The following is a 25,686-nucleotide window of genomic DNA, read 5'->3' as shown; positions in this document are numbered from 1 at the left end:
TTTTTCGTTTCTTTGCACAAAACTAGAAAATAGGGACGCCCAAATCCTGTTTTTGCCTTTACTTGTATGGAAAATGCTAAAACTGCTACTTTTTTTTTTTTTTTTTAATTCTCTAGTTTGGTGCTCTCCGATGTTGGAATGCAATAGACTAGGACACACTCTCGGTTTTATATCCCGTTCTGGGGCGCAGTGACTTACATTGAACTTTGGCTCCTTTGACTTGCCTGGGTGGAGAGTTAAAGCTGGAGGAGCTTTTGCTTTGAAGGATAAATAAAGCTTAGTCTCGACATAAATGGATCTGAAGACAGCCGTGTTCAACGCAGCGCGCGATGGCAAACTCCGGCTCCTCACCAAGTTGCTGGCAAGCAAATCTAAAGAGGAGGTTTCCTCCTTGATCTCGGAAAAAACAAATGGGGCCACACCACTCTTGATGGCTGCTAGGTACGGACACCTCGACATGGTGGAATTCCTCCTAGAGCAGTGCAGTGCTTCCATAGAAGTCGGGGGCTCTGTCAATTTCGACGGGGAAACCATCGAGGGGGCCCCTCCTTTATGGGCCGCTTCCGCAGCAGGCCATCTGAAGGTTGTCCAGTCCTTGTTAAATCATGGAGCGTCTGTCAACAACACGACTTTAACCAACTCAACTCCTCTCCGAGCTGCGTGCTTCGATGGCCATTTGGAAATAGTGAAATACCTTGTAGAACACAAAGCCGATTTGGAAGTGTCCAACCGACATGGGCATACATGCTTGATGATTTCATGCTACAAAGGACACAAAGAAATTGCTCAGTATTTACTTGAAAAGGGGGCAGATGTTAATAGAAAAAGTGTTAAAGGTGAGTTCAGCTTTGATTTTTTTTTTTTTTTTTTTGTCTTCTTTTAAGTGACTGCCTCTTATTTTTAGCACTGTTGTTGAGCAGGCCTACATGGACAGAGCTGTGTTTATTAGGTAACCCCTCCAGGATTACCTTGACTCTGTCACCAGATAGTGCCTGCAACTGATGTGAGCAGCATTTTCTCTCCTTTCTCTAAAGATACAGAGCATATTGGTGGCAGATGAGCTGGGCATAGATTCTGGCTTACAGCCTGGCCTGTTGGGGAGTATAGTGAAATGCAAGACATTGTTTTGAGCCTTTTTTAGCGTCCCTTTGGAGTGGTGAGTCACTGTCTTATTTATTGTAGGTAGGCATCTTATTTGTTACTCCGTCATAGAAGGCCACAGCACACTGCCGTGAACGGATTAAATCCGAAAGGGCTGTGTTTTCCCTGATTCCACTTGTGGCCAATAGAAAATCCTTTTATGTAGAACATGTACTAAATGTAGCAGGACAGAAAATGGATTTTAAAGATCTGCTCAGGGCTTAAACAGGGACTAGGTTAAACCAATGTGGACTTGTTGGCAACAATTTAAGGATCTTTGTCAGGAAGAGCTTAGGTTTACGGTTGAGTATAACTTTCACGTTGTAAGAAGCCAAAGACAGTGATAGGTTAGGGATTCTTTCAGCCTTTAAAAGAGGCTTTCTCAGCTTCATTTTGATAACCTGAAGACCTTAAGGAAGTCTGCACAAGAGTAAAATAATTCACTACCGAGTTTTAACAGTAGCATAAATCAGGTTAAGAATTTTTCAAACAAAATAAATTGGCTTGTGTTGTTTACATTAAAAAAAAAATGTCTCCCCCCCCCCCCCCCCCCCCCCCGCATTCTATGCTCATATAGCTGTTCTCCATCATTGATAGTTTGTTTCCTGCCTCTGAGTTGATCTGTACCCTTCTCTTGTTGCTTTGCCTTTGGTGTTGGTTTGCACCCCTGCTCCTCGGGTGTGTGTGTGTGTGTGTGTGTGTGTGTGTGTGTTTGTGCAGAGGTGTATGTGCCTTTTTTTTGTTGTTGGCGTATGTGTGTTAATCCTGGGTTTTGTCATTCATTTCCAGCAAACATGGCTATCCGATTCTTGTTTGATACAATTTTTCATTGGATGTACGCAATTAATTGATCTAGGACTGTGCTAATATAAACAATGCTGCTATGAATATTCTTGAAGAAAATTGTGTATTAGCATACTTCTGTGAGAATAATTGTAGTGTGGATGGTTGTATTTGGAATTGCTGAAGCAAAGTGTATACTCTGGTAGACGGCAAACCATGCTGTAGGGCACTGTGTTGTTACTGAGCATGTTTATGACAGCTCTACTTTTTTTCTAAAAGGGGCTTATAAAAATGATACAAGATCATTGAGGGGTTTTGTTTGTTTTTCAGAGCAAATGCAAAACTCTTAAAAATATTGGTACTGACCCAGCTATTCCACTCCTTGGAATATACCCAGAAGACGCTCCAGCACACAACAAGAAAATTTGCTCAACCATGTTCATAGCAGCCTTATTCATAATAGCCAGAACATGGAAAAGCCTAAGTCCCTCAGTAGAAGAGTGGATAAAGAAACTGTGGTACATATACACTATGGAATACTACTCAGCTATTAAAAACAAGGAATTCCCGAAATTTGTGGATAAATGGATTGAGCTAGAAATGATCATAATGAGTGAGTTAACCCAGAAGCAGAAAGAATCAAATGGTATATACTCACTTATATCTGCATACTAGCCCAAGGGGCATGTCCCATGAAAGCCTTCACTTACCAGGAAACTGGGACAGAGGGGAAGGCATCCTATTGGGACTCTAAATGAGAGACGCATGGGAGAACAGCAAAACAAAAGGATCCAGAGGGTCCTAGAAATCTACAAGTAGAACAATATGATAGGCAGATTTGGGCCCAGGGGTCCCGCTCAAACTAAGGCACCAGCCAAGGACAATACAGGAGGTAAACTTTAAACCCCTTCCCAGATCTAGCCAATGGTCAGAATATTCTCCACAGTTGAGTGGAGAGTGTGATACGACTTTCTCACATACTCTGGTGCCTCACATTTGACCATGTCCCCTGGAGGGGGAGACCTGGTGGCACTCAGAGGAAGGACAGCAAGTAGCCAAGAAGAGACTTGATACCCTATGAGAATATATAGGGGGACGAATCCCCTCAGGAACAGTCATAGGGGAGGGGAATAATGGGAAAATGGGGGGGGGGGGAGATGGGAGGACAAGGGATGGGATAAACATTGAGATGTAACAAGAAGAATAAAAAAAAAAAAAAAAAAAAAAAAAAAAAAAAAAAAAAAAAAAAATATTGGTACTGAGACAATCTTTCTAAAGATACTTATAAATTTTGTACAGATGAGTATGCAGTTTTATTTTATATCTTATAACGTGTTTTTTAAATTAGTAAGTTATTTTTAAATTCTTAACCATAGCTCCTTAATTTCAATAACTGCATACATTTTTCTTTTTGTACACTAATGAGATAGATATGCTTGTTCATTTTTACAGAAGTATATCTTGGCTGGATAGTTAATACTACAGAGTATACAGTATCTTCAGTATTTTTCCTTTAAAAATTTTTCCTTTTATTGATAGTAAATTTTTTCCTCACATAGTATGTCCTGATTATGGCTTTCCTATCCAGATCCATCCACTTATTAAAGCAAACAGACTTCTAAGGGAATACAGTACACTATAATGTAATATGATAAGCTATGGTAAAACAAAAACTAACACATTGGAATTGAATAAAAATAAACAGAAGGGAAAGAACCCAAGAAAAGGCACAGAAAACATAGATAGACGCACTTGCTTGCACACTTGGGAATCCTAAAAAACTCACTAAACTGAAAGTCATAATATATATGTAGAGGAACCTGGTGAGACGTGTGTGAGTCCTGTGCACGCTGTCTCTGAGTTCATGTGCCTGTCAGTCATGCTGATTTACAAGACCTTGTTTTCTTTCTTGTCCTCCAGCCCCTTCTCTCTGCCTACTCTTCCTTGAAGTTCCCTGAGCTCTGAGTGGAAGGATTTGATGGAGCTGTGTGTTCCTAGCAAGGTCTCTCCCTCTCTGATTATTGTCTGGCTGTGGTCTCTGTATTTGTTCCCATCTGCTGCAGGAGGCAGCTTCTCTGATGACGGCTGAGCAAGGCTCTGATCTATGAGTACAGTGGACTGTCACTAGCAGTCCTTTTTTTTGAGACTACTATTTGGTTTTCCCCTAGGTCCCTGGGCCGTCTAGTCTCAGGTTCTTGGTCATCCAAGCAGTGTCGGTTATGGGTTCCATCTCATGGAGTGGGCCTTAAGGCAAATCAGATATCAGTTGGCTAGTCCCACAAACTTTGTGCCATACTGTACTAGCGTATCTTAAAGCAGGACACCATTGTAGATGAACAGTTAGTGACTGGCTACATTTCTCTCTTGGTAGAGTGCAGAGTACCTTGTACCAAAGATACTAGAACATAGGAATGGAGGCTCTGTTGGGCTCCAGCTTGACTTCTCCATATCCAGTGAGTTGTGTAGGTGTTGTCTTTCGCAGTGAGGCCTTGCCATTTGTACGTGGAGAGCAACCTGTAGTCTGGGCATGTGTTGTTTGGAGATTTCCATGAACACCCTTTGACCAGCAACTCAGATGTTATTCAGTCCCAGTACTAGAACCTTCATTTGGTGACAAGCTGGCCACTTGGGGCTCTCTCTCCCTTGTCATTTGGCTATTTCATTTAGTTCTCCTTTTTTATGTATATTTTAGCAAGCTTCACATGGCCCTTCGTTTTAGCAGTCTCTTCCCCATGTTCCTCATCCCCCTCTCCTCTCTCCTCCCCACTTTGCTCTCCCATCCATCCATGGCTATCTATTCTATTTCCCTGTCTTTCCAACATTGATTGGTTCCTCCTAGTCCTTTAGTTTATACCTAACTTTTGTGGTTGTATGGAGAGTAGCTTCGTTAGCATGGATTTAACAGCCAATATCCACATATAAGTGAATATGGACTACGTTTGTCTTTCTAGGTCTAGGTTACCTCTCTGGAGATTTATCTATCTTCTAGTTCTATCCATTTACCTACAAATTTCATGATTTGATTTAACCACTGAGTAATACTCTTTTGTGTAAATGTGCCATGTTTTCTTTATCCATTCTTCTGTGAGGGACATCTAGGTTGTTTACAGGTTCTGGCTATTATGAACAGAGCAGCACATGAGCATCTCTGGGTAGGATTAAGCATTCTTTGGGTACATACCCAAGAGTGGTATATATAGGTGGATCTTGCAGTAGGCCGTGAGGAACTGCCCCACGGATTTCTACTGTGACTCTACCAGGAATGGATTAGCATTCCCCTTGTTGCTCTGTTTCCTCATGAGCTATCACTTGTTTTATTGATCTTAGCAATTCTGACGGGTCTAAGATGAAATCTCAGAGTAGTTTTGATTTAAGAACTGTATATATGCTGACTGGTAGTGGTGCACACTTTAATCCCAGCACTGGGGAGGCAGAAGCAGGTGGATCTTGTGAGTTTGAGGCCAGCCTGATCTACAGAGCAAGTTCCAGGACAGCCAAGGCTACGTAGAGAAACCCTGTTTTGAAAAGCCAAAACCAAACCAAAACAAACCAAAACAAAAAAACCTTCAAAACAAAACAAAAAAAGGACTACATATTTTTCTAATGAGGCTTTACACTGATTTCAATGAAAAACAGTTTGATAATGATAAACAATGTTTTTGTAAGCAGTGTGCAGTATTTTGTTTGTTCCTGGTTGTCTATATAGATATGTTGATGAAATAGGCTTTAAAAAAATCCTCTAGTAAAGAGTGTTTATTTAAATTACTGTTTAATCATTTCAATAATGGGAGTGCTTCAACATAACTAAAAGAAATGGGGGATGGCTAAAAGTTATGATCCCGTGTTGAAACTTTTTGATGTTTTGTTTCTTTGATTAGGGCTCTTTTTACTTATCAGTGTAATAATGTCCATATTAGTGATATAGCCAGATGTTGAAATCAAACTGGGGTATGTTTTACATTCTTAAGTCAATGGAGAGTATTTGCCTTATATTTTCTAAAGCTTGATTTAGATACTGTAAATGCTGTATGAGAGAAATATAATTCAGATAGCCCATGTTCTCGTCAACTCTTTATCCTAGTGTGTGATTTTTAAATTTTTTAAAAGATTTATTTATTGATTGATTGATTGACTTTCGAGACACGGTTTCTCTGTGTAGCCTTGGCTGTCCTGGACAGCTTTGTAGACCAGACTGGCCTCGAATTCACAACCATTTAACTGTCTCTGCCTCCCTGAACCCTGAGATTAAAGGCATGCACCACCATACTCTACTGATAATTGATTGAACCTTAGATTCTTGAGTGAGAGCATGGAGGAGGGGGACGTCAGTGGAAACAAAAAGGAGGAACTACTTAAAACTGATGTGGGGGTGAAAGAGTATTTTCCAGCAGTGAAGACTAAGGGTAGAATCCAGCCGTTTTATATAGTGGTTGTGGGGAACCCAGGGTCTCATGCATGCTAGGTGAGTGCTCTACTTCTGAGCCACACCTTCAACCTAGTTGCTTAGAACATATTATATGTCATGTATTGGAAAATGTTCTGAAAAAGATAATACCAAGGGGTTATTCTTGGTCTGTCTTTAAAATGCGTATTAGTCCTTCATTCCTTTGCTCTTTAACAAGTAGCTGACAACTGCCTGCTACTGAAGCTTTCCCCTTTACTTTTTAATAGGCTGTTGGCATTTTTTTTTGAGTATGTTTATAAAGAAGATAGAATTTATTCATTATAGAGGGCACAATCAGTGAGACAAGGTATCTAGTTCTTGATGTTTTGATCTCAGAAAAAGGTTCATAAGCAGATAGATACTGTTATATGTATGGAAAAAATTTATCCCTAACAACAAACTCCCTAAGGGGGCAGTGGGTTCCTTCTTTTCCATCACATTCCGTAATGGGAGAAAATTCTTCAACACTCAGGAATATCTCTCTAGTTTAACATTACAACTGATTTTTAAACAATTTTTATTTTTATCTTATGCATGTTTTTGTCTGCATGTGTGCCTCTGCAGCATGTATGTGCAGTGCATGTGTAGACCAGAAGGGGCTGGAGTTAGAGTTGTGAGCTGTCATGTGTGTGCTGGGGATCAAACCCAGGTCCTGTGGGAGGGCAGCCAGTGCTCTCAACCACTGAGCCATCTCTCCAGCCCTGTAACAATTGATTTTTGAGACAGTTGGTTCCTGTTTAAACTAATGACCTTCAAATCTGAAGAGATTATATTACTCTCCAAAACGACCTCATTTGTCTTAGCATTTCACATTTACAGTCCTCTTTAGCTTTTTTGGTTCTGTTTCTCTTTTTTCTTTCTTTTTTTGAGATTGTTTTTCTTTATGCTTGGGTTTTTTGTTTTTTTTAATATTTTTAAATTTTATTATGTATACAGTATTCTGCCCCCATGTGTGTCTGCATGCCAGAAGAGGACACCATATCTCATTATAGATGGTTATGAGCCACCATGTGGTTGCTGGGAATTGAACTCAGGACTTTTGGAAAACAGATAGTGCTCTTAATCTGAGACATCTCTCCAGCCCCCTATGCTTGTGTTTTTTGTCTTGCTGCTCTCAAATGAAGTTACTTGAGCCCTTCATGTTTGCTTTTACATCCAAACTGTTGGGGATTTAGCAGTCACCTTTGTGTATTTTCAGACACATACTCTACAATATGGTCTTTGTTCCTATTGGTCAAAACTATTTTACCAGAAAAACAAATATTTTGATTGTTATTGGATTGTCTTATAGAGATCTGATTCATATATCATTCACTTACTTAAAACATACAATTCAATGGGAGAGTTTTTTGTTTGTTTGTTTAGTGTGTTTAATGAGTTGGATGGCTATTACTTAAATTATTTTCATCATCCTGCCCCAAACTTCATGTTCATTGTCTACTGCATTAGCTTTAAGTGATTACTACGTTTTTTTCTGTCCCTGTAAATATACCTGTTCTAGATTTGTATAAGTCCATGTGGAACACACAGTCTCTCATGACTTGCTTCTTTCACTTTGCATAATGTGTTCAAGGTTTGTTCACTTGTAACACGTCAGTTCCATTTTTATTACCAAATAATAACACCTTTGAATAGATCAGTGGCTCTTAGTCTGTGGGTCATGACCCCTTTGGAGTCAAATGACACTTTGACAGGGGTCACCTAAAACCATGGGACAACACAGGTGTTTATTTGCATTGGGATTCCTAGCAGGATCAAGATTACAGTGATGAAGTAGCAGTGAAAGTAAGTTTGTGGTTGGACTATATGGAAGGGTGGCAAGCAGCCTTAGGAAGGCTGAGAATCACCTTCACCCATGCAGCCAATTGATGAGTGCTTGATTGTTTCTTCTTCAGCATTATGAGTAATGCCTCTCTGGGCATTTGTATAAAAATTCTGTGGGTATATATTTTCATTTATCTCAGGCGTATGTGTTCCTAGGAATAGAAATAGGGTTACAGTGGTTACTGTTCAACTTTTGAGGAAGTTTTTCAGAGTAGGTGCATGGTTTAGAATCCGTAGAATATAGGAGGGGCCTGATTTTTCTGCACTCACCAGCACTCTTTTTAAATATTGCATTCACGAGCACTCACTCTTTTTAAAAATACCTATCCTAGGATTGTGATTTTTCCTCATATATTCCTATGTATAATAATATTTAGTATCTAGTTTTATGCTTAATTCATATATTTGTTTGCCATTTATGTATCTTAGTGTCTTCATATTTTTATATGTTTTATAATTGAGCTATTTATTGTTTTATTTACTTCATTTTAAGAGTTGTTTATCTATTTGTTATACAAGTCTTTTGCCAGATATATATTTACAAGTATTTTTTACTTTTTTTGTTTTGTTTGTTTGTTTTTTGAGACAAAATTTTTCTGTATAGTCTTGCCTGGTGTAGACTCGCTTTGTAGACCAGGCTGGCCTTGAACTCACAGAGATGCGCCTGCCTGCCTCCCTGAGTTCTGGGATTACAGGCATGCACCACCGTGCCCAGCTTTTTCCCCCATTCTATAGATCTTTTTTTTTTTTTTTTTAATAGATCATTTTTGATGGTATTTGAATTTATAGCAATTTGAATTATTTTGCAGGTTTAAAAAATTTGCATTGTAGATCAGTTGCATAATATCTGACTTAAACAAGATAATTGTTTATTATATTTTTATTTATTTTGCATTAGTGTATATGTATATAGGCACACATAATCCCATAGCACACATGTGGTGGTCAGAGATAAAGTTACAGGGTTTATTGACAAGTGTTTATGGCTTAAGAACTTTTCCAAGGATGAAAATTGTGACCTAATTGTAATATATACCATATTCTTACTCTGGGTCATCCAGATTTTGAGTAAATAGCAGAGCATAGTGGGACACACACGTCTGTATCCCATTATTTTGATTTAGGATGTTTGATAGCATTTATGCTTAAACATTGTATTCTATTCAAGTAGGGAAATTATAGGTCTGTACTACCAGTCAGGACTGAATACAGAGAATTATTGAGCCTCCAACTAGTTCTTGCTCAGATATGGGTATATTTTGGATTACTGACTTTGAGAAACACACTGAATTCATTGTTTGGCTCAAACTTTCATACATCAGCATGAATTCTTTTATGTTCTTCCTGCAAAGAATGTACAAGAGTTTTTAACATTGCTATCAGTGAAAATGCTCCCTCCAAGTACTTGTTAAGGAATATTTTCATTCTTCAATACTGGAGCACATTGTAGGCTCCTAGTCTTAATTAATATCTATCCCAGAAGCATTCCACTGAAGATGGCTGCTATTCATTCTGGTAAATTTTCTTTGCTCTGTGTTTGAAGTTACATAGCTGGCGATTAACATAGTCACACTATATTAGCTTCCTACAGAAAGTCTTAGCGTTGATGTTTAATGTGCCATTAGCTAGCTAGCTTGAATTTTAAATGGATGCCCACTTAATAGAAATTTTTTGAGAAATCATAAAAAGTTTCCATTATGAATTTGGTACAGGAAAGTTGTTTTTCTTAAATGAATTTGCTCAGGTATTGAAAGGTATGTAATACAAAGTGCTCCCCCCCCCTTAAAGGTAAATTCATGAATTTTCACTGTCAAACAATTTTATTTTGATTTAGGATGCTTGGTAGCATTTATGTTTAAGCATTGCATTCTATTTTTCATAGTTTACTTTGAAAGTAGAAGGTGTGATAAAGTAACCCTGTTAAATCTTTTGCAAGTACAACCATTGTATTGTGAGAGTGTTTTAAGAGCCATAAAGCTGCAGTAAATTCTTCAGCTGAATGGTAATAATTGGCATATAAATCAGTGATGATAGCTTTCAGTAACATGGTCTTTGGCATATAATTTAACACAGATGACTAGAAAGAACATACCTATTTTCCAGCATATAAGATGACTTTTTAACCCTGAAAAATCCATGCAAAAGTCAGAGGTTATCTTATATGCTGGGTACTTACCTTGATATATTTGGCACATATAGTGGGGGGGGGGGAGGTACCACGGCCAATTCCCTGCTCTGTGCAGGGGAGTATGAACCAGGGAGGAGCAAGCTGCACACATCTTCCTGTACCTCGAGGAGGAGGAGAACGTGAGTGTGCATTGACTCTCCACTAGAACCCACCCATTTGACTCAGAGAGCTGCTGTCTTTGGGTTGAGTGTGGAGCATGCCTTAAAGGGGCAGTGTAGGTTGGTACTGGCTGTCTTCTGGCATTTAATAAAGCGCCTGGCTGTCTGTGCCCTGGCTGCAAATAGACACAGGCCACTACTCTGGTTTTCATTATTCTTTGAAAAGTTTGTAAGAAGAGAGAAAATGTTCATTAATTAGGAATTGAAATCATACATTAAAAATGATTCTAATACACTACAAAAGTGGAACTTACTATTATTTCCTTTCTCTTCCAAATTTTAGTCTTTTTATACAATATATGTTGATCATATCTATCCTAATTCTTGGGCAACCTCTAACAGTCCCCTTCATCCTTTCATGTCTTTTTTCTCTTCCTCTCTCCATAACCAACTGAGTTTAGTTTAGTTAGTGCTGTCTGCTGGAGTGTTTTGTTGAATTGGTCTTGTGCAAGTAATCGGAACTGTGGTGAGTTCATGAATGTAATGGCCGTGCCATGTCCAGAAATCAGCATTTTGCAACACTCCTCTGGCTCAGATGTTTTCTGAACCTTGTGAAGTTATAGATTTCTCATTTAGGGCTGAGCACCCAATTTGACCAGTAGTTAAATTTCTGCGTTAAGTGCTGACTACTGCAGAGAGAAGCTTCTTTGACCAAGGGTCAGGGCAACACTAATCTATGTGTATAAACATACTTCGTCATCTTCTTTTTTTGTTTTGTTTTGTTTTTCAACACAGTATTTCTCTGTGTAGCCTTGGCCATCCTAGACTCACTTTGTAGACCAGGCTGGCCTTGAACTCACAGGAAACCACCTGCCGCTGCCTCCCAAGGGCTGGGATTAAAGGTGTGCGCCACTACGCCCGGCTAAACATATGTCTTTAGAAGGCAGTTTGACAACATTTAATGAAACAACAGTAGTAGGTTCCCCCCAGGCCATATGACCTCATGAGTCATGGGCATATGACCAGCTTTTGCAGTATGTGGCATAAATTCCCTCCTGTAGAGCAGGTTTCATATCTAAACAGAAAGCAGTTGGTTATACCCATAAGAATGATGCCACTGTTGCACCAGTGTGCACATTTGCCTGGCAAGTCAGTGTGGTAACATGCAGGTTACACTGCTGGATAAGTTAGTCCATTGATGACGTTTCTCTCCCAGTAGGCTAATGGTACTTTCTGACACTCAGAAAGCTAGCCACTGGGGAGAAAGTTTTCAAATCAGTTCCAGCTCTATTTCTCTGTGTTGAGCAGTAGGGTCTTACTATCTAGCTATGGTGGGCAGCCGAGAGCTATGGCAATTGTCTGTATTGTTTTGGGAGTCCTCGAACCTCCCTAACTTGTAAGGAAGACACCAGAGATTTCCATTTACTAGCCTATGTCTTGTAGGAGAAACATTATCAATACATGCAGGATATCTATCTTTAAAAGTTTTTTTTTTTTTTTAACTTAGCTTTTAATTAGCTTATGAAGTGCTAAGTTTCCATAGTTGTTTGCCTATATCTTTAGGTTTGGTTAACCCAGTTCCCCACTACCTCTCTTCTGTCTCCTCTAATTCATTCCCTGCCTAAATCTTTTTTCCCCCCCAAGACAGGGGTTTCTTTGTGTAGTCTTTGCTGTCCTAGACCCGCTTTGTAGACCAGGCTGGCCTCGAACTCACAGAGATCCACCTGCCTCTACTTCCGGAGTGCTGGGATTAAAGGCGCGCGCTACCATGTCCGGCTCCTGCTTAAATCTTTAACCCCCCAGTATTCTACCCCTCTTTACTTTGATTTCATGCGTTCTACTATCCTCTTAACCCTTAAGAAGATGCTAATTTTTGGCACTTGTTTATTGAGGTATAATTTACATAAAATAAAGTTGATCTAGCCGGGCGTGGTGGCGCACACTTTTAATCCCAGCACTTGGGAGGCAGAGGCAGGTGGATCGTTGTGAGTTCAAGGCCTGCTGGTCTACAAAGTGAGTCCAGGACAGCCAAGGCTATACAGAGAAACCCTGTCTCGGAAAACCAAAAAATAAATAAAAAGGTGATCTTTTCCAGTATATATTTCTGTAATTTTTGGCAGGCATTGTTAAATGCCATATAAATGTAAGAACAGAAAGTTTTTCTCTTTTCCCTCTGTAGTTAATTGTTTCAGACCCCAGCCTCTGGCCGTCATTGTTCTGCTACCTGTCATTACTGTGTTTTAGGCACTATTTTAGTAATAAAAAATGTAAAGCAAATGCCTACTGATAAGGAAATGTTTAATTACAGCATATCTCCTTACTTTGACTTTCATTGTAAAACCATTAATAATTAGGCAGTATCAATGTGATCTATAGAGACTACGTAGACTTGAAATTTGGACAGATACAGGTGAGCAGCTTGAATAGCTGTTATGTATACCAACTATGACTGTTAGTCTATATATAAAAAGCTTTATGGAAGCAGTACAAAATTTATAGTTGCTTTCAATTCTTTCGTTTTTTACATCTTCAGTAGTTGAGGAAAATCAAGTAAAATCTTTTAGGCCTTTTTATTTGCTTTGTGTACATTTAAAAACATGCATTACTCTGAGCACAGTTTTGGCTATAGCCCTAAGGTTATTATTTAGTACTTTCATTGCCAGTCAATTGCCTTTCAACTACCTTTTGAGTTTCTTCCTTGACCGAGGAATTATTTGTTAAGATGAGTTTTAAAATTTGAAATATATAGAATTTTTAAAGTTACTGATTTTGATTTTGTATTTTGTTTTTTGAGATGGTGTTTCTCTGGGTATCCCTGGGTGTTTTGGAACTCTCTGTGTAGACCAGGCTGGCTTCAAACTCAGTCCACCTGCCTCTGCCTCCTGAGTGCTGGCATTAAAGGCATGAGCCATCACTACCTGGCTTTGTCTGTCTTTTGGTACTCTTTAAAACTTACTTTATGGCCTATATTATGATCAGTATTTGTATACTCCATGTATCTTTGGGGAAAATATTTTCTCCCATTGTTCCTACGTTTATGTTTAGGTTGTGTATTCTATGATACAGCTTGTCTTGGATTTTTATTTACTTTTTTGTCAGTTTTTTTTTATTTTTATTCTAGTAGGATCATTTAATTCATTTCCACTTAATAGAATATGTTTTTATAGTTGGATTTTCATCTGGTTCCCTTTAGGTTCTACCAGTTTGTGTTTGTTTCTGGTTTCTTTGTTTTGTTTTGTTTTTTGTGAGAATTTTCTTTTTTTGGATGTGGTTTTTGTCCTTTGGGTTATCCATCCATCTATCCATCCTTCATTCCTTCCATCCATCCTTTCTTCCTTCCTATTTTAGGTTTTTTGAAACAAGGTTTCACTGTGTAGCCTTAGCTGACTAACTTTGTAGACCAGAATGTCCTTGAACTCACAAAGGTCCACTTGCCTGTGCTTTCCCAAGTGCTGGGATTACAGACGTGCGCCACTGTGCCTGGCTTCCTTCATTTCTGATTATTCCTCTGTATTTTGGAGAAAGTATGTAATTGTGTGTATATCCTTGAACTATTTTTGTAGTTGTTATCCTTGTTTAGTATGACTTGGACATTTCTTTCTGCTTACTTCCCAACAGTGAGCCCTTAGGACAGTCTAGCTGCAGTTGTTCTCCTTGCTTTCTACAGTATTTCTGCCAAGTAGTTCACTTCCGTGTGTAGTATTTTTAAGCCCACATGATATTGTTGAGAATATTATGTCTATTTAGATTTACCCCCAGATTTTCCCATCTTATGTATCTATGTCCATGTCTCCTGGTTTCCATGTACTTACTTTTTCTGCTAAAAAACACTCCAAGATAGGGTCCATGAACCCCACAAGGAGACCATCAAGGCTGGCAGATCTGGACCCAGGGGGTCTGCTCAAACTGCTGTACCAACCAAGGACAATGCATGCAGTAAGCCTAGACCCCTTATTCAGATTTGGCTAATGGACAGTGCATTCTCCACAGTTGTGTGAAGAGCAGAGATTGACTGACGTGAACTCTGGTGCCCCATATTTGACCTCTTCCCCTTGGTGGGGAGGCCTGGTGGCACTCAGAGGAAGGGGAAGCAGGCTATCCTGATGAGACCTGATAGGCTGTGGCCTTACGGTCAGGGAGGGCCTCCCCTTCTGTCATAGGTCTAGGGGAGGGGAGTAGGGTGAAAGAGGGAGGAAGGGGGGAACAGGAAGACACAAGTGAGGGGATAACAATCGGGATGTAATCTGAATAAATTATAGATAATTCTTAAAAAAATACTGCAAGAAAATCATATCACACTCTCCACTCAACTGTGGAGAATATTCTGACCATTGGCTAGATCTGGGAAGGGGTTTAAAGTTTACCTCCTGTATTGTCCTTGGCTGGTGCCTTAGTTTGAGCGGGACCCCTGGGCCCAAATCTGCCTATCATATTGTTCTACTTGTAGATTTCTAGGACCCTCTGTATCCTTTTATTTTGCTATTCTCCCCTGCATCTCTCATTTAGAGTCCCAATAGGATGCCTTTCCCTTCTCACGTACTCTGGTGCCTCACATTTGACCATGTCCCCTGGAGGGGGAGACCTGGTGGCACTCAGAGGAAGGACAGCAGGTAGCCAAGAAGAGACTTGATACCCTATGAGAATATACAGGGGGAGGTAATCCCCCCCAGGAACAGTCATAGGGGAGGGGAATAATGGGAAAATGGGGGGGGGGGAGGAATGGGAGGATACAAGGGATGGGATAAACATTGAGATGTAACAAGAATAAATTAATAAAAAAAATGATAATAATAAAAAAAATACTGCAAGATATTTAGGCTTTCCCTACTAATAAATATGTTAGTTTTCTTTTTTATCTGACAATGTTTGTTATTTTTATTTATCTATGATGTGAGTCTGGAATTCCAACCTGGGAGCCCTTTTCTGTTAAGGTCTTCCCTGAGATTCCATGTCTCAGCTTCTGTTCATAGTGACTCTTTGCTACTGCTGACCCTGTTGCTTTCTAATGGAGAATGGATGGGAACCTTTCTTTAGTTTAATGCTTCTCTCTCTCTCTCTCTCTCTCTCTCTCTCTCTCTCTCTCTCTCTCTCTCTCTCTCTTCCCCCACCCCCCTCCCTCTCTCTCCCTTTCTCCCTCCCCCCTCCCTCCCTCCCTCCCTCCCTCCCTCCCTCCCTCCCTCTCTCCCTTATTGGACCCTAATACAGGTGCCTTCCACTTATTTTTGGAGATAAGGTCTCTCCTTAGCTTTGATGATGCCTAGTAGACTAGGCTAGGCTGGCTGGCTACCTGTCTCCCTAGTGCTGGCTTTGCAAGTGAGTGCCACCACACCCAGCCTTCTCTATGTAAGGCTCTGGAATCAAACCTATTTCCTTGCTTGCAAGGCAAGAACTTTACCAACTGAGCATTCTTCCTAGCTCCCTCAGATCATTGTTTGAAGTCATCGTATAATACACAGAAGAGAAAACAGAACATACAAACTAGGAGAGCCAGTGAAAAAGCCCAGTAAGACATTCAATGAATACAATTTCCAAGTTCGGTTTAGCATATTCAGAGTTTTAAAAAAATTGAATATTCAAGGGAAAGCCGAAAACTACAAAAAAACCAAATAGACATTATAGAACTAAAAAAATTCAGTAGGTGCCTTTAAAAAATGGATTACTCATAGCAGACTAGAGAATTCATGAACTAGAAGGTGGGTCAGATGAAAATAGAGAGAGAAATCACAGATGGAAAAGGACTACAAGAGAAAGGGGAAACAGTGCCCAAAGGTCAGCATGTGTAAAGCCATAATTCCAAAGCAGGAAAATGAGCCACAAGTAGTATTTTGAGACATTTCTCAAGCTAAGAAAGATCATCCTATAACATAAAAACACCTTACAAAAGCCAAGAAGGATAAAGAAAGAAAACCACATAAAGGGTGCTGACTCATCAGATTGGCTTACACAGCACAGCCTTAGTGTGAAGAGCAGTAAGCAGCTGCTCAGTCCAGGAAGCTACATTGCCTCTGGAGTTCTCTTCTGGGAATGAAAACCTGGAGAATTCCTGGAGAGCCGCTGGTCTTCAGTCCATAAGAAACTAGGTTCTGGTATCAGCGCAGGCTGACAATAACAGTGGTAGTAACAAGATAGATGTACTCACGGGCAAGGGGTGGAAATAAGCAGCAAAAACAGCCTGCTCTGCCCTGCCCCTTCTTATAGTTGGGGTGCCCCCAGAAGGTGCTCTCCACTCAGGAGTGGTATGGGGATCCTGACTCCTTCATGTAGACGTTCCAGAATACCTAAAGAGACATGCCCAGAGGCAAGTTGATTCCAGGTCCAGCCAAAGTGACAAACAAGATTAGCCATCACAGTACCTGAAGGATGGCCCCTCTGGCTCCCACAGCCCCCCCTCCCCCCACACACTTTTGCACACACTGAACACACATGATCTGAGCTGTATTACAACAGTTTCATCGCCAAATAGTACCCATATTTGGTACAGATATCAAACATATATTTCAGTACAGGTAGTAACTTCCTCAGTTACTTTATTAAATTTGATTTCCTTTTCTGTGATGGCTTGGTTATTTGTAGTTCACCTTTGCCCTGTGGAAATGTAACTGAAGTAGAGTTTCCAAAGTTCCCTTCCCAATAGATCGTGGCTGCCATTTTCTCCAGTCTGCAGTGCAAGGCTGTTGAGAAACCTGCTTCACCTGTTGTTGTCTTCTCCTTTTTGTTTTTCAAGACAGGGTTTCTCTAACAGCCCTGGCTGTCCTAGGCTCGCTTTTGTAGACCAGGCTAGTCTCAGACTCACAGAGATATACCTGCCTCTGCCTCCCCGAGGGCCAGGATTAAAGGTGTGCACCACCACGCCCAGTTCTTACCTGTCTTCTAAAGCCAGTGAAGACCATTGGGAAAGTTGTGTTCTATTCTAAATTTTTCTATTTTTCTTTCTTATCGTGGATCACTTTGTTGGCTCTTAAGTGCTTTCAAGCAAAATTTTAGATTTGTATTTATTTGTTGCTAGGTATGATGGCAGTACATGCACATGCCTATAACCCCCAAACTCAGGAAGAACAGTCAGAAGAGATCAACAGTTTGAGAAAAGCCCTGGCCTGTATAAAAACAGAAACAAAACTGAAGGAACAATAGATGGACTGGAGAAAGTGAAAAGAAGTTTGTTGGTTTGTTTGGTTGTTTTGAGTTAGTATGTTGTTTTTCACCTCTACCTTCCAAGTGGTGATTAGAGGTGTGCAGTGATGCCTGGCTCTGAGATCTTAGTCTTTAGTGATAGAACTGCTAAGTCACTGCCATTGCTAGTTAAAAAGCCTCCTTTTTTCTTTCTTTAAGCCAGATTTTTCTTTTTGGCCTGTACATATATGTATTCAGATTACACATATTCTAATTTTTCAATAGAGAATTTTAGTTAATTTAAAACTGACTTGCTGTATCCCTGTTTTTTGATTTTATGTTACTTTAATGTTAAGAATGACATCTAAGACTTTTCTTTTGGTTCAGATTTTTGTTTTGTTTTCTTTTAACTTATCTGGATTTTTAAACTATTTTTGGGGAAAGGAAAGTAGGGATTCTCACTTCAGAATAATTTGAAGTGTTTTTGAATGTACTTGGCATAGTAGTCATACTTAGCTGAAATTTGAAACAAGTGACAGTCAGTAACCAGAACCTCTGAGTCCTTGGGTGCTTGGCCATACTTTGTTGTAGATCACTGATATCTGGGGTAGAATAAGCAGATATTAAGTAGTCATATAGTACTTAGGAAATGTTTCACAGTCCCTGTGTATAACAGTTTTTAAAAAATCGTTTTAAATGACATTTATGTGCTTACTAGTTGGAGTGGTGGGTTGTGTGTACATGACATGTGTAGAGGTGAGAGGACAACTAGGAAGCCAGTTCTCTTCTTCCACCCTGTAGGACTCAGGAACAAAACTCATCAGGATTGGCGGCAAGTACCCATTACTTGGAAAGCCATCTTTTTGTGTTTTTCTGTTTTTTTGTTTTTTTTGTTTTTTTTTTGAGACAAGTTTTTTCTGTAACAGTCCTGGCTGTCCTGGAACATGTTCTGTTTACCAGGCTGTCCTCTAACTCACAGAGATCCACCATCCTCTGCCTCCTGAGCACTGGGATAAAGGGCATATGTGCCACCACGCCCGGTGCAAAGCCCTAGTGATGGCCCATGTTTTTTCTTTCTGTGTGTGTATATCATAGCTCATGTGTTTGCAGGGTCTCTGTGGTATTGGGGTGTGTGTGTGTCTGCGTGTGTGTCTGCTGTATATGCCAGGTCTACAAGCTTTTTGGAATTCTGTTTCTACCTTCCATCTTGGTGTAGAAATATGGGATTTCAGGCTTAGACTACTGTGCCCAGATATATGTGGTTTCTGAGAATTCAAACTCGGATCTTCATGCATATATGGGAAGCACTTTACTTACTCAGCCACCTCTATGGCTTTCCTCCTCAACCTCCAATTTTAATTCTAAAGTAGATTTGTTATTTAAAGTATCCATCTTCAAACCACTTCCTGGTGTACACACTATGTTGGAAGTACCCAAAAGCACTCTCATGTTTGAAGACAACTCATTGTACAATAGTACTCACAGGTAAGATTTATTAAAGTGCTACCATAGGAGACACCAGTAGATTGTAAAGGGAAAGTCAAGGTGAGGTCTAGAGGAGCATGGGCAGGCTTCTTTATGCTTTTTCCCTTTCATGAAGAGCACTCTTTCTCAATAATGAAAAAACACACAGTATTTTGGCATGGGGAAACTCATGACGGATTCAGTACTCAGAGTTGTTATAGAGGACTGGGTCACAGAGGCACCCTTTGCCTAACCATATCCCAAATTTCAGACTCCTAAACAGAAACTAATTGTTTAACATAAACTTTATAAACTGTGGTTTGTCCAGTTTGGCACACTATCATTTAGGGAAAGTTTTATGCTGGTGTAGAGAGCAAGTTTCTAAATGCCAATCTGAGGCTTAACTGTGTGGGTAGTTCTTTCTAAGAGTGGCAATTTTAGCTTGCTGGTTAAATTTCTATAGATGCCCAAAGTGATACATCGTGAACACTTTGTGCAAACAGTGTATATACATATCAAAGAGCTGAGTGATGCCTTTGCTTCTGATCATCAATGAAATAGTTACTTTTACCCTTAGATATAGCATCTGATGTCTGTGTCATACTGTTCCTATAGGCTGTAAGTGCCAGTGCCTTTTGTCAGTTTTAATCCGTTTGCAGGTTGAGAAGACAATGTTAGGACATTTAGTGCATTTAAAAAGGTTTAAAGACTTAAATTATAACAAGAAATAACTCATTATGAAAGGGTTTTTATATATCTTCTTTGAAAGTTTATATTGAACCACCTACTTATTTTTCAGGGCTTAGTGGACTTATTTTTCCGCTGAGAGCCATGTTTTGAAGAGTGTGTAACAAATTTTGGCTTTAACAGTTAAAACTCTCAGGAACTTTGAAAAGATTTTGTCCACTGCTAAAGTTAAATGGAAGAATCTTAGATCTTAGACTAGATTCTCCATTTATAAATGGAGAAACTGACCCAGAAATCTGCAAATGGCTTGTGAACTTTATTTCACCCATTTTTGTTCAGAGAATATGCTTTAGAGTCACAGGATATTTATTCACTTTCATTTGAATATGATTGAAAACTGCCAAGGGACCACTGATTAAGGAGCTTAAAAAATATTTATTAAAAAAAAAAAAAAAAAAGAAGGAGCTTTATCGGCGACTTTGGATGTTGCTTTGTTTTTCTTTTTGTACTTGTCAAGTTATTTGTTTAAGAAGTTTAATAAGTATTTTGGCAACTGCTGTGTATCAGACACTAATATTAGGTGCTGATGATACTTGTTTTATCCTTTGTAATTATGTCATACTTATAGTTGGCTTGGAGTTGCCTGCAGTTTTTCTAGGTTATATTGTATCCTGGCCCTGGTTTTCAAAATGTGTTCTTTCTCCTCTCTTTAAGGCAATACTGCATTGCATGATTGTGCAGAGTCTGGAAGTTTGGACATCATGAAGATGCTTCTTATGTATTGTGCCAAGATGGAAAAAGATGGCTACGGAATGACTCCTCTTCTCTCAGCAAGTGTGACTGGTCACACCAATATTGTGGATTTTCTTACACACCATGCTCAGACCAGCAAGACAGAACGTATTAATGCTCTAGAGCTTCTGGGAGCTACGTTTGTAGATAAAAAAAGAGACTTACTTGGGGCTCTGAAATATTGGAAAAAGGCAATGAATATGAGGTACAGTGATAGGACTAATATAATCAGTAAACCAGTTCCACAGACACTAATAATGGCTTATGATTATGCCAAGGAGGTAAACAGTGCAGAAGAGTTAGAAGGTCTTATTGCTGATCCCGATGAGATGCGAATGCAAGCACTGTTAATTAGAGAGCGTATTCTTGGTCCTTCTCATCCTGATACTTCTTACTACATTAGATATAGGGGTGCTGTCTACGCTGACTCTGGAAATTTTAAGCGATGCATCAACCTGTGGAAGTATGCTTTGGATATGCAACAGAGCAATTTGGACCCTTTAAGCCCAATGACTGCCAGCAGCTTACTGTCTTTTGCAGAACTGTTCTCCTTTATGCTACAAGACAGGGCCAAAGGCTTGCTGGGTACTACTGTTACATTTGATGATCTCATGGGCATACTGTGCAAAAGTGTCCTTGAAATTGAGCGAGCTATCAAACAAACTCAGTGTCCAGCTGACCCATTGCAGTTAAATAAGGCTCTTTCCATCATTTTGCACTTAATTTGCTTATTAGAAAAAGTTCCTTGTACTCTAGAACAAGACCATTTCAAAAAGCAGACCATCTACAGGTTTCTTAAGCTGCATCCAAGAGGAAAGAATAACTTCAGCCCTCTGCATCTGGCTGTGGACAAGAATACTACATGTGTGGGGCGGTACCCTGTTTGTAAGTTTCCATCTCTGCAAGTCACTGCGATACTGATAGAATGTGGTGCTGATGTGAACGTCAGAGACTCTGATGACAATGGTCCCCTACATATCGCTGCTCTGAACAACCATCCAGACATTATGAATCTCCTTATTAAATCAGGTGCACATTTTGATGCCACAAACTTACACAAACAAACTGCTAGTGACTTGCTGGATGAGAAGGAGATAGCTAAAAATTTGATCCAGCCCATAAATCATACCACACTGCAGTGTCTTGCTGCTCGTGTTATTGTGAATCATAGAATATATTATAAAGGGAATATTCCAGAAAAGCTAGAGACCTTTGTTTCACTTCATAGATGATAGTGCGACTATTTCAGCACAGTTAAAGCACGAATTGGTAACAGTTGTTTGATAAATGAGCACTGCTGTGATAACACCAGCATTCATTTAGCTTGATGTCATCGTGCTCTCATTGGCTGAAGCGTTGTAAAGCATCAAATCTGCAGGATTGGTTTCCCAGTATTTAATATAAATATACCGTATAATATATTGTTTGTGAATTATTGAGAAATGTAATGTCATATTCAAATTTCTAAAATTGTCTGCCAAAGGCCATTCTGATTTTGTTTGCTGTTGGGTGTTTGGGACAGAGTTAACTGTTTTTCAGTGATATCTTTATACTTTACTAGTTTGTGAATTTTATACAATTGAAAGTCATCCTCCCTTGGCTCCCACTTCTTCCGTCTTCTAGTTTTGCCCATTTCCACTTTTTTTCTCCCTAACCATTTCTGCTACAGTGTTCCCTGAACCTTTGGATCCATACTAGGTCATAAACCTTATGGACTTGTTCACCATTTGCAGTTACCATAAGTGCTTTATCTTCTCTATGCACCGGCTTAAACTGGACTGTGTGTTGGCATATTCTCTATGCAGCAGTTGGTCAGCTTCAACCCCAGACTGTCTCCTTAGGTTATGAAGTTCATTTCACAGAAGTGCTCACAGAGCACGTCACTTTCTAGGGCTGCCGGTGAGCTGCTTGAGCTCAAGCTTTTTAGTCTTATGTTTTGTTTGTTTTTGCTTTGTTTCTTCACATCTGAGATTTTTCTTCATCCACAGAAAGTTTTGTATGCTAAATTTGGGAAACAAATCTATTACAGCTCATTAACCCAGTTGAAATTTAGGTCTGTCATCTTAGTATATCATGCAATAAAGGAAGACCTCTCTAGAGTGACCTGCCTTTCATGCCGCTCAGCGTTGTCCTGCTTGTGCTGATGGTGTGACTAGGTGTAGAGAATTTACTTCTAATTAACCTCAGAATTTATCATACAGCTTAATGAGTCACATTGAGCTCTTCAGTCATTGAACTGCAGGCCACTTTTAGTTACAAAAGGCTAAAGCATGTCAGTGGCATGATGCTTGCCAAGCCAGATCTAGGCATCTAAGATAATTAAGGTATTTTTAGTATGCAATTTACTGCCATAGTATCAAAGGTCAGTAACAGTGTTCTTTCTTTCTTCAAGCTTATGTATATCTTTTAAAGATAGCGTGCATGAATTACTTTGATCTCAATTATTTGTCACCCTATTAAACACAAAAGATTGCAGTGATTTCTGTCACCTTAATGAAAGCGCCTCCCTCCCTTCCTCTTTTCCCTTCCTGCCATCTCCCCTCTCCCAGATCTTTCTCCCTGCTCCTATTATTATTATTATTATTATTATTATTATTATTGTTATTATTTTTACCTATCATAGATTTGTTAATGCCACAGAAAGGGCTCTTTTGACTTAAGAAAAGATAAGTGAAAATTAAAAAGATTCAGGTAATCACTCAGCACTTTACCATTACTCAATAGAACTTACAAGGAATGGTACATTGCCCTGCAAATGCCATAAAGAAATTGTTGTGAATGAAATGCTTCTTATTGATTCTAGAAAAAAGTCAGTTGTATGTGAACTTCATGATCTAGGTCACTTGGATTTAGGGGATGACATTTTATTCTGAGGGTTGATGTAATGCTATTTAAAGAATTGTCATTGCAAACAATCACATTTATCTTTATTCAGTAAAAAATTGTAATGGGTAGTAAATAAAGAACATTAGACTTCGTCATTAAACAGTTGAGGTTTAATTTTTTTAAAGGTATCTTTACTCATTTTACTACATCTTAAATTATATTTTACAATTGGAAAATGGATTAATTATCAATGGGCTCTGTAAACCCTTCAATGAAGAGGTTTTATTGTCTTACTATGGACAAGTCTGATAAAATATTTGAGCTGCTATATATAAGAATAATATCATTTAGATAGATATTCTGGAAATATCAGACAATATTTTGAAATCATCTTCCTCTCACTTGGTGGTATGAGAATTATATATGCATGAGCCTTTTTTTTTTTTTTTAAGAAAAGAAAACTTGGCCGTTTTTGGTGAATCATCGTTGATTGATCTCACTTTTTGCATAAAATATGGCAATTTGGTTTTAAGGGATTTAATATCTGCCTCCCCACTTTTCCCAGAAGAGTCTGGCTTACATGTTCTTAGAGCAAGGCACATCTTGACCCTGTTCTGTGGGTGGGCTATGAAACAAGGGTATTTTTAATAGTGGCTTCCTTCACTAAGAAAAAAAAAAAAACAACTTTAGACTTGGTCTTTAGTCTTGAAAACCGCAGGGCTGTATTGCAGCCAGGATGCGGCTCTCCCTTTTCTCTTTGCCTTCTCCAGAAAGGCCACTGGGAGCTCTTGAAAAAGCAGTTAAGTAGCTCAGAATTAGCCATGATTTTATTTTAGCATAAATTGGTTCAGGAGTGCAACCTCAGATAACAGAAGATCGTGAGACTGAGTAAAGTAAAATTCTTAAGTTCGTGGGTTGGTTTTTGTCAAATCATACTTATTTGAATCAGACTAAATTGGACACTGTAGCATGGTAATACTGGCTGGGATTAATGTGCAGTGTTTCTCCAGAAAGGCTTCTGAATTTCAGATGTTCTATAATCAAATGGTTATTTTATTCAGATACCAGTCTCCTTTCCAAAGGCAAATGAATTAATAGGTTTTAAAATGTCATCCCCACTCCCCCACCCTTTCCTTAAATCTGACAAGCATTAGCCTGGGTCAGCAAGGTAACTTGGTATTCTTTATGATTTTGAAGTCAAGTGATTGCTCACTTGTATCTTTTAAAACCCCATATACTGTAAGTTGAGAAATTGAGTTATTTTTGGAAATCTAGCTTCTTAAAATCAAACTGCCCAGCAAATCCCTCAGCTGAAAGCATAGGTGCGCTAATCCCTGTAAGTAGTTCCCAGCAGGGCCTGCGGGTGGAATAATGCTCTGAACCCTGTGTAGCAGCACCGTTGCTTGGAACTTGAACCACTTTAAAGTAAGATACTAAAGAAACTTGAATTGCTTGTCGCCTTCCCTCCCCCCTTGTGTATCACTAAACAACTAGTTCCTCTTCCTTTTGTTGGTTCCCATTGTCTATTTTTTTTTAAAAGAAGTACTGTATTCAGATGCCAGCCAATAATTGTCTCACAATGGAAAAACGATGTGCCGCAGCATTGTAAGGTTTAATAAAATTAAATTTGCACCAAACTTAAGTGTGCTCTTATTGACTCTTCTGGATGGGTGTTACCTTGAAATATATTTCAATGGGTTCTTTCCTGATAGAGCAGCTACTTGATAACTTACAGCCAGTCAGAACTTACGCATGCTATTTATTACTGATTCTGTTGTGTAAATAAGATGACTTGTGTGCAGTTTATTGTCGGTTTTTTCTAGTAAATACCATAGGCACTAAAGACTGGCAAGACTTGATGAAAACCACAGAAGGACTGCTTTTAACTTGCTCTTTAATATTTGGTATTATTAGAAGCATGTGCAGCAATACGCATATAATGAAGGTAAGTATTCCATACTTATGAGCAATAAAAGGTAAGTTCATTCCCTATGTCTTAAGTTATCTTATACAAGATTTTAACTGACCCAGAAAGTTGGACATAATTCTATCCTCATGTGTATAAACAATAATCCAGTGTCCTAGCTTTTCGCCTTTAGGCCATTGGTGTGCCTTATCCATGACAGATGAGTATGCGTTGTTGGTTGTCTGTCTTCATTCCCAGCTGTGTGTTGACTGGTTGTCCCCAGCACCACCACACATATTTAGAAGAAAATCTTACCAAGCTTACAAGGAAAAGAATATTCTTTTTCTAACCGCTTGAACAACAAAATGGACATGTCAAGATGCGCTGCTACCTCACAGTGCCATTTTTCATGATTTTACCTCTG

At 39.2% G+C, this 25,686-nt stretch overlaps 1 protein-coding gene across 1 annotated transcript; it reads left to right on the top strand.

Moving 5' to 3' along the window:
• On the top strand, positions 1 to 23,696 carry Fem1c (fem-1 homolog C). The gene is made up of 2 exons (XM_051163070.1): positions 1 to 836; positions 20,453 to 23,696. Exons 1-2 carry the CDS (start codon positions 293 to 295, stop codon positions 21,760 to 21,762), a joined length of 1,854 nt encoding a protein of 617 aa, XP_051019027.1. The 5' UTR covers positions 1 to 292; the 3' UTR covers positions 21,763 to 23,696.
• Positions 23,697 to 25,686: the final 1,990 nt, after the last annotated feature.

This window comes from Acomys russatus, chromosome 20, assembly GCF_903995435.1.
Source record: "Acomys russatus chromosome 20, mAcoRus1.1, whole genome shotgun sequence".
NCBI lineage: Eukaryota > Metazoa > Chordata > Mammalia > Rodentia > Muridae > Acomys > Acomys russatus.
This window is presented reverse-complemented; position numbering and strand designations above follow the sequence as displayed.

Excerpts from the sequence above, each read along its gene's own strand:
- Fem1c (XM_051163070.1), top strand. The coding sequence starts at position 293 with ATGGATCTGAAGACAGCCGTGTTCAACGCAGCGCGCGATGGCAAACTC. Across the intron at positions 837-20,452 it reads TAATAGAAAAAGTGTTAAAG|GCAATACTGCATTGCATGAT; the intron begins GTGAGTTCAGCT and ends CCTCTCTTTAAG.